Raw genomic sequence first — 9,938 nt, 5'->3', positions numbered from 1 at the left:
ATTGTTACTCTATATCTATATATATACACACACACATGAGCATGCCGAGGCACACCCTTGAATTTTAATGAGACCAACCGTGATGTGTATATGAGATCTACTCTGATTATTGGATGTGTAATCCCACTTTAAGCTAAGGGACAAAAAATTAAACTGTCCCGGGGTTAAAGTGGGCCACACAAAAGGAAAGAATTGCAAGAGAGAAGTCTACTGTTGATTCTCATGGGGACCAAGGTGATGATTATATGAAATCAACTTTTACTGTTAGATGACAAACCAATATTTAGGTATAATGCCCAAAAATCAAGTTAATTTGTGATTTAGGTGGTCCACACCAAGGGAAACAATTCAGAAGGTTACCATTATCTTGTGCACTGCTTACTATCGTGTGGCCCACTTGAATTAAGGATGCCCCCGAGTTTTGAGTCATGAGCCAAACATAGGATGTGATAAATCTGATCATCAGATGGATTTAACACCAACACAAAGGTGGAGCCCACCCAAGTAATAACCCACTTTCCCGATTTTTTTAGTGAGAAGGAGAGCAAATTTTTCTCAAGGAGGCCGACCTTATATTTTTTAGGGGACCCATCATGATGAGTATTTAAGATCCACTCCGTCCATTAGATGTGTAATCCTAATTTATTTTAACCATAAAAATTTCAGGATGGCACCCACAACAAGTGAAATGGTTATTAGAGAGACATCCACCTTTGATATTTTCATGGCCCACCATTAGATACTGCACTAAAACGTAAGAGTGGGGCCCAAATATCAGGTCTATCCATTATTCACGGACCATGTGATGGAAACAATTTGGAGTGACTTACAGATTATTTTAAATCGTACGGTTCACCTAAATATGGCCGAGGCTGATCTTTAGATTCTCAGCCTAAAATTGAGTGACACATCCATTGGTCTGCATGGATCTCACATAAACACTGGGATGGGCCCGCCCAAGCTGGCAAATTCATTCCAAAAGTAACTTTTGCCCTCTGAACCTCCAAAATCACGGAAACGATTTAAATCATATTTTAAAATTTCGAATTTCTTTAAAGTCAAACAAGCTGGAGAGCCGTCGGGCTTTCGGATGTTTTAGTCCAAGACCAGCTTAATATAAAAAAACGGGCTTGAAATTCAAACCCGAGCTCGGGCCTCAAGCCTGAAACTTCAACCGAATCCCAGCTGGAGATGAGCCAGACACGAAAGCACGATGGGTCAACCCGGCACATTGACACCCCTACACAGCACTCAGCAATCAATATTGATCGAAAGAGAGCTAGTGAGCATCGTGGAATTTTCAGACGCCCATATTAAGTGCAGTACTGTTTTTCATTTATAGGAGAGAGAAGATCCCGCCGTATGAGGATTCTTTCCCTGATTTCTAGGAGATTTGATTTAGTCATAATCTGCTTACGGATACTTCCTGATCCCAAGATCCTCTGGATCGAGAATCCTTTCACAAGATTTTCGGAGCGGTATTTAAGCTTACACCATTTCTTCCTCGCTCGGCTCGACCTGACTCTTAAGGTGTCGGTCGGGATTCGTTTCCCAGGAATCTGAGCTAAGTCTCTCCTCTAGACTTTGTCTCATCTCGATCTAACACATTGCCTCAGACTTCGTGTTTTTTCCCCAACATATCCCATAAACAGTTCCATTGATTGACCAAGGCCCAAATTTTATTTTGATCGGCTCATCTCAATCATGAGATAAATGAATTTACTCAAACACAAAATTTTAGCCGTTGCTGAGTTTGGTGTTTGAGAGTAGGTCCACCGGGCGTGTTTATGGCGTAACCTGTACGTCAGGGTCTCCTCCCAATGAAACTTGGGTTCCTCAAAAATCAGGCTATTCATCAGTACAGTGGGCCCTACCTGACTTTCCAGGTTTGCAGATAGTTGTCCACTGTTTCCTATGGTGAGCCCCACTGCATTGCGTTTGTGACATCCAAACAAACCAAAACCACGGATCAGATTCAATCATGATAATGTGATTCCTAATATCAGATTTAGGTGAGCCACACACTACAGGGAAAAAAAAAAAAAAAAAACCACTACTTATACTATCATTAGGTGAGCCACACACTACAAGGGGGAAAAAAAAAACCCCTACTGTTGAAAACCACCAAACTCAGTTGGGACTAACATGATCGTTGGGTCGGCATAAATTTTAGTGCGTCCTCTATTTATGGTGGACAGACACTAATGGACGGACCAGATGTCGTAGACAGACCCAGGTGGGCTCCACCCCTCCTTGCATAGAAAGGGAAAATAATGAGCACGAAAATGCTGTGCCTGCAGTGTTTAACAGTTAAAAGGCTTCCCATCATCAAAGATCTGAGACTCTCGTACCTCCCTCGGGAAGCACTTTCGAGTACTTTTTCTCTGCACACGTCGAGATCAGAACCGTCCAATTGCAAGCTGGGCCACTGTATGAGCCTTAAGGCCTGGATTGTCGTAGTCCTTTAATTGGGAGCATACAAACAAACACTAAACGACAAAAAAAGAAACAGCAACGGATCCAAAAGGTCCATTTATTTGGCCGCTAATTAATATAGTCCTATCAAAGGCGATCTTGGTCACGGGCCAACTGACGGCTGAAACAACAGGATGCTTTGTTTGAATTATCATACGCATGAAAAATGGTACACCTTATGTGCAACTCTTCCACCGTATGCACAGTACAGTGTATGCAATCTAGACCATCCAGATCAGATCGTCGGTTTAATTATTGATGGATTGTGGACTGAACATTATACTTCTCAGCTGAAATTCATTACCACCATTTTTTAAATGATGTATTTGATTGATAACCATCAATTGGACGGTTGGGATTGCTCGATGGATGTAATTTTTTTAAACTATGATCCACTTACAAATGGGCCACCGAGTTCCTACGACAGGCGTCGGAATGCATATATTCCACGTGTTCCTAGAAAAGAGGCTTTATATGGTATATTCAGAGTTGAACAGCTGACAAGTGGGGGCCCATGATTCACTAATCTGCTAAACTTAAACCGTCGATCTTTCCAGGACCATTGCAGGTGGACCGTTTTGCCAAGTCTTTTTTGGATTGAAATATCCTTAGATGCGATGTTGGGTCTCATTTAATTCAGTGTTGTCCCTGCGTTGTCTCATTAAACATTTATTCGCCCACATTACGGGAATTTTCGGTCACAATCCATGCCCATTGGTACACGACTGACCACCACAAACCACCTACTTTTCCTGCATTCCTAGACCAATCCCTTGTCGTTTGAAAAACACAAGACTGGCAGAGAGTGTGAGGTATGATACGCAGGCACTTTGAAATTATTTAAAATTGCACATATCATATAAGTAGTCGAATTAAACTGTCCAAGTTCTGCGTACCACTTTATATGTATCATGATCCAAAAATTACATTATTTGGTTATATCCTATGATCAGATTGGGCCCACTACATTGTGGATGTCATCCGGACATAGGTGGTCCCTGCAAAGCTTTTTGGTGCACCGGTGTTTCAAAGTGGCATGGTATTTGGAGGGTACCTTGATTTTGGTGAAACAGTCGTATGAATGGATTGGATGGCATATATAAACCACTTTGATTAGCTGTAACCATGTGATTAATGGAGTTAAGAAAATGAATGATCCAAATGGATTATATTAAAACAGGTCTATTCATTGATTTGGATCATTTATCATGTAGGCCCCACCTTTGATTGAGTATAATTTTTAAAGATTTATTTTAATCAGGTGATTATGATTCCAATCAATGGCTTAGAAAATGGATGGTCTTATTGAGTACGCTAAAAGGGTTGGATAATTGATTTAAACCATCTTGGATGTATGTTTTGCATTTAAATTTGATTGAACATTATCTTAAGAACTACTTTAATCTGGTGGTCATTATAACCATTTGATCAGAGGTTAAAAAATAAAAAATTCAGATGCATTATGCTTAAATGAATTAATCATGATTTGGACCATTTGCCATGTAGCCCCTAGTTTGACTAAGCATAGCTCTCAAGAGTCACTTAGATCAGATCATTTAATTGATTGTGACGAAAATAGATGGTCTAGGTTCATTATGTTGAAAAGGGTTTGTTTGTTGATTTGAACAGTCAATCATGTAGGCACTAGCTACCTTTAATTAGATGACTACAACAGAATCACTTTCTTCAAATGATTTCTAACCATATGATCAGTGGCTAGGAAAATGAACCGCCTTGAAAGGTTGTAGTGGAAAAGATCTTGGTATGAACATCAATTATATAAGCCGCCATTTGATTTCCCATAACTTCCAAGAAACCCTTTGATTAGGTGATTATAACCATTTAATCAATGATATATAATAATAATAATAATAATAATAAGCGGTAGAGATTGATTGTGCAGAAAAAGTTTTAGTCATTAACCTAGATGATCTATCATGTAATTATCACGTTTTACTGTAACTCTTAGGAATCAACTTCGATTAGTGGTTTTTGCCATCCAATCAATTATAATGTATGGCCCATATTTAATAATAGAAAAGGTATGATAATAGATCTTGATTGAATTTATCACGCATGTCCCACATTTTGATGGCCAAGCTTCTTAAAATCACTTTGATTGAACCATCCAAACTAGTCAAGAAAGTGGTTAGTTCATAGAGGTAGCTTTTGTGCTATCTATCACATGAGCCCACCTTTGATTTCCTCCACCCTCAAGTAGCATTTGTTCCATCAATCACATAAGACCTTCCCCTCTGACCCAATGTCAAATAACCATTTACTCTAAATGCTTAAGCTATCAGAACGCTGGGTATCAATGTATATCAATGGACTTTATCACTCCAACAATGCTCACGTGCACATGTCAATATATCTAGCCATTAGCTAATCGGGTCACACCATAAACCTGGACAAGGGCATGGTTTGGATCTCGATAAAAATGTTGTCAACGTTGGGCCTGGGGCCATTCCCAACCACTATCTTAAAGTTCAGCTTCGAGCCCGCCTTATGATTCTCTGTCACATGGGTTTCCATCCAACGGATCGCATCGGCTAGTTTGGTCGTTTTCACTTCAGTACTTCAGACATGATATGATTACTAGCTGTGGCCTCACTTTCATCATAACCATCTTTTCTTTTCTTCTTTATTTATAGGGTCGTGTGTGTTTTCTACATCTTCATTTGAGAATTTTGCCACACTACCAACCCAATAAGCGGTTTCCACTGTAGCAAAAGCAGTATTCTGGTGGGTTTTGAGATGGCAGACAGCTTATCGGAACTGTTCGACCACCCAGAGTTCTGTACCATCAACTTGGCTGCTGCCCATTCCCCTGAAAACTTCTTTGCCATCATCAGCACTGTCGAAAATGCTCTGTTCAATGATACAGTTGATGCAACAGGATTGGTTCCACAGATATCGATTCCATCGAGCACCCAACATGAGTTTGAGATCGACGTCCAAAACCCAACTTCTTGCAAGAGGCGGAAGCTGTGTGTTGCGACTTCTTCAGAAGTAGCAGCCCTGGACGGACCGCAACGGATGTCGCACATTACAGTGGAGAGGAACCGAAGGAAGCAAATGAACCAGAATCTGTCGGTCTTGCGCTCTCTGATGCCTTGTTTTTATGTAAAGAGAGTAAGTGAATCTCACCTGTTTTTTTTTTTTTTTTTAAAAAAAAAATTTTAAATTAAAAGGTGGAACAGCTCCACCAAATTTTATAAGATGAAAAAGATGTACAGCCATTCGGGCGGGCCCCAACAAAAAGATTTGGGCCTCAGTGAATCTCACCTTCTTGAAGAAGATTTTGCAATTGTAGTGAATGCTGCCTATAACATTATGTGCTACTTATACATGATTGATACTTGTGCAGTGTTTGGATGTTCAGATGCAATAACTTAATTCAATATCATAGCTCCAAAATTGCAGTTACTACCGTTTCAGGTCCAACGTGAAAAACAATGAATTGTAATTACTTGTTTGGTTGTCCACATAAGTTAAAAATTTGCGCCACAACAACTTGAGTCACTTCCTAGCTATATCCTACATAATGGACTGAATTAACCGCTATTCAATCTACTCCTGTTATGATATATATACATCTCTTAAGATTATGATTCCATCGTTATAATCTAATCTTTAAGGTTAGGATCAAAATCAAATCCTATTTTTTAATTAAATATTTGATGTGCTATTACATGCATGGTAATTAAGATGCCGAAGAGAGGATTTTGAGTTTCTCCATTCACAAAATTTACATGCCATCTGAAAGCGCCCTAATGCCTACATGTAGTGTCTAATAGTGTTCTCTCTCTTTTGGTTTTGATTATATATAGGGAGATCAAGCATCAACGATCGAAGGAGTTGTGAATTTCATCAAAGAGTTACAACACGTTCTACAATTCCTCGAAGCAAAGAAACGAAAGAAAACATACAATGAAGTTCTTAGCCCAAGATCCATACCATTAAGCCCAAGGCCCCCACAACTGAGCTCTAGAGCAAGCTTACCCATAAGTCCAAGGACCCCACAACCAACTAGAAATTATGACCCTAGGATGCATCAACCTTCTCTCTCCCCCACCATGGTTACTTCACATGAACCTTTCTTCTTTGAAAATGCTGTAGGACTCAGTGCAAACTCGAAATCGCTGGTTGCCAATGTGGAAGTGAAGTTTTCTGCAGGTTCGAATGTCCTTCTAAAGACCATGTCGCATAGGATTCCTGGCCAGGTCCTGAAGATAATCACCGCCCTTGAAGGCTTGTCCCTCGAGATACTCCATGCAAGCATCAGAACGGTTGATGATACCATGCTCAATTCATTCACCATCAAGGTAAATGCCAATTAGAATAGACCTTTCTTCTTCTTTTTCTTCTTTAATTATCATCATCTTCGTTGCATGGACACCAGAAGAACCCTAGTCATGCACCAAAGCTTTCCTCAAATAGAATGGCATCTGTGTTGAAAAATATCAATGGCCCGATCCCACTTTGAAAGTATTTATAGATTCCGGCCCAGCTTAAACGGATGGCTGTGAACCATTTGTACACAATCTCCTACGTGCCAATCGTACTACAGAAGTTGGCTCGAAATCAAGTTGCTAATGTCACAAGGCGGTCATACTGGCTGCTTAGAAGATACTGAGCTGTGGAGAGAAGTGCTGCAGGCGCTAGTCGTGATAGTAGAGACTGAAAAAGCTACCATGGCACATGTGCAAAGTGAAACACATCCAATTTCTTCATCGAGTGGGGCCACTATTGACATGCCCTGAAAATCTTGCCAGTACACTCATCAACACACACACACACACACACACACACACTGTGTGGGTTTTCCAACGTCACACCTTCATGAGAGGTTTTTTTTTTTTTTTTTTTTTTAATTTTTTTAATTTTTTTAAAAAAATTAATTTAATTTTTTTTTACACACGCACACACACCCCCACACACTCACGCTAGTGGAATTTCACCACGTATGGATACTCGAACCCTTGACCGGGTGTTGAAACTCCTGAGAGTCTACCACCCGAGCAATGTCCTAGAGCTTTTAAGTGACAGGTGGGATGCCCAATCATGAGTCTAGTCTGTCCATTCTTTCATACAATTAAGTATAAGGCATGGTGCAAAAATCATGCCAATTGAATGATCTTAAATATCTGATCAATAGCAAGGAGAATAGATGGCCAAGATTGAGTGGAAAAGCAAAATAGGTCTGATCATCATCTTAAATCAACCATTCTATAGATTCCACTTTTATTTTTTCTTTTCATGACTCCAAAGTAAAACTTTGGTTTGATTATTCTAACCATGCAATCTATGGCTCATAAAATAGATGGTTAGAACAAATTAGTCTTACTCTCACTCCATGGCATGCTCCGATGATACTAGGTGCCAATTGATTATTAGGCATCACACGTATAAATTAAAAGCTTTAGAGTCGTTGTAGCAAAACCCATATATACAGATGGAAAATGACCAAGTGCAAACCTTTCCACTGCAACTGCGGAGCAAACAAGTTATGAATAGCTGTGAATACACGAGAGAGGGTTATATTAGATAAATGATGATCAACGTCTATAAACAATAAATACCTGTGGCCCACTTGAAATCATGATCACCTTCTTGACATTTCGGCAGGGGATGTTCACCATGCTCCCCATCTGAGATCCTGCACTAGCATGTGATATGTTGGCAAGTGTGGGACGAATCACCTCTTAAATCTCCCCTTGCCAACAGCTATGAATTAACATAATACCATCAAAATTACATATTGCTGTAGGACACTTGTGGGACAAACCTACTTTGGTAAGAAACATGTGGTGGTTCGGGTCCAGCCCCGGTCTCGGTCTTAAAACAATGGTGTAAACTGATTTAGACATGCTTAAGAACAGTCCTACTTCTTTTGGCAGTGATTGAGGTTACTGAAAATGCTAACGCTTGGAGTTTGTTCTACTTCTTTATCTTCATCTTCTCCTTTTTTTCTTTTTTTTTTCTCAGATTGGTATTGAATGTGAACTAAGTGCGGAGGACCTGGCCCAAGAAATTCAACGAACGTTCTGCTAAAACAATTGATGTGATGACCTTTTTCTCTCTCAGCTACATTTTCATTAGCCAAATCAACGGCCTAAATCACTTCCTATATGGGCCATCCCTTGTGCTAACTGTAACCTGTTGTTCTGCACTTGCAAGCTTTAATTTCATGTACAATCTCTCTCTCTCTCTCTCTCTCTCTCATTGCATTTCTGCACGTTCGTTTATATGGGGTTTGCATTGACAAGTGATGTGTACGTTCACGTGACGTCACTTGCTTTTGAAAGCTGGTTTTACAGGTGGGCTAGTAATGGATCCCACATGTTCTGTATATGAATGACTATGTTTTGGTCAGAGAAATCATCTAATGCACCAAAACCTCCAGTGCTATGAATTCCATTTGTTGGGTTTATGACAATATCACGAATTTGATCCGGACCTTTCACTTGGTCCGCCTCACTCTTCATAATTAAGCTACCTTGTAAAACTCACACCCATCGCCAGAATCTAGCCAACCAATCAGTAGCCAGAAAAATGAATGGTTAAAAACTTAAGAATAGAACAATTTCAACAGTTCATTTGGTTAGCTGATCCTAACAATCTCATCCACGGGTCGGTAAACAATTACTACAAAAAGAAGGCCAATGGTCATCTGATTGTGTGATGTTTACACAGTGACTTATCATGAATCTGTGATGATAGGTGCTTCAGACTGACTCGCCTGGTCTCTAACCTGAGTGGTGGCAATCCCTAGTAGGGGCTTACTAGGGTGGGTTGGGTTTAGTTGAGAATCCATCTGAGATCGATCTTATGTCCAAAGGACCCGACCTATAATCCAATCCAATCCAATCCAATCCGAATTCCAAACCGACCTCAACCCGATTTCCTTTGTCTTCAACCCTAAACTATCTCAACATGACCTAAGCCAATTGAATTTGCTCAACTGGAATCCAACCCGATTTCAACTCTGGTTGAAATTTGCCAACCCTAGGCCAACACAAAGACCCTGACAAACCCACCTGACCCCACCCCACCCTACCCTAACACAGGTTGGGTCAGTCAGGTTGCAGTAGACCCAAACCCTAGTTGCAGCCATACTTCCTATTCATCCAAGTAGAGGGTGACCTGTGGTAATGAACTGGATTGCGCCCGACCAGCTCCTACTCAACTCAGACAAGTCACACAGGACCCGCCCTAGCTAGTCTCCTAAACCAATGCTACAAGATGCCAACATTTACATAGTGTGACACATCAAGTTCCCTATCTTTAGTGGGTGGGTGGTGGCCATCCAAAGATGCATCCGCCATTTATGATCTGTGATATTGAGAAAGTAAATTTCGGTTTTTTAGTCCAATCAAGGGTTTGCTATTGAAGATGAACGAAGGTCTTGCTGCCTCTACGTTTTGGGAGATCAGAACCATTAAAATTGAAATGGACAA

The 9,938-nt window shown here is 40.4% G+C and overlaps 1 protein-coding gene across 1 annotated transcript; it reads left to right on the top strand.

Moving 5' to 3' along the window:
• Window positions 1–5,164: 5,164 nt before the first annotated feature.
• On the top strand, window positions 5,165–8,763 carry LOC131247174 (transcription factor SPEECHLESS-like). Its single transcript, XM_058247603.1, has 3 exons — window positions 5,165–5,610; window positions 6,309–6,803; window positions 8,467–8,763. The coding sequence occupies exons 1-3, from the start codon at window positions 5,233–5,235 to the stop codon at window positions 8,530–8,532; spliced, it is 939 nt and encodes a 312-aa protein (XP_058103586.1). The 5' UTR covers window positions 5,165–5,232; the 3' UTR covers window positions 8,533–8,763.
• Window positions 8,764–9,938: the final 1,175 nt, after the last annotated feature.

The sequence above is a fragment of the Magnolia sinica genome, chromosome 5, assembly GCF_029962835.1.
Source record: "Magnolia sinica isolate HGM2019 chromosome 5, MsV1, whole genome shotgun sequence".
Classification (NCBI taxonomy): Eukaryota; Viridiplantae; Streptophyta; class Magnoliopsida; order Magnoliales; family Magnoliaceae; genus Magnolia; species Magnolia sinica.
Note: the sequence above shows the minus strand (reverse complement) of the source record. Positions and strands in the feature narration are given on the sequence as shown.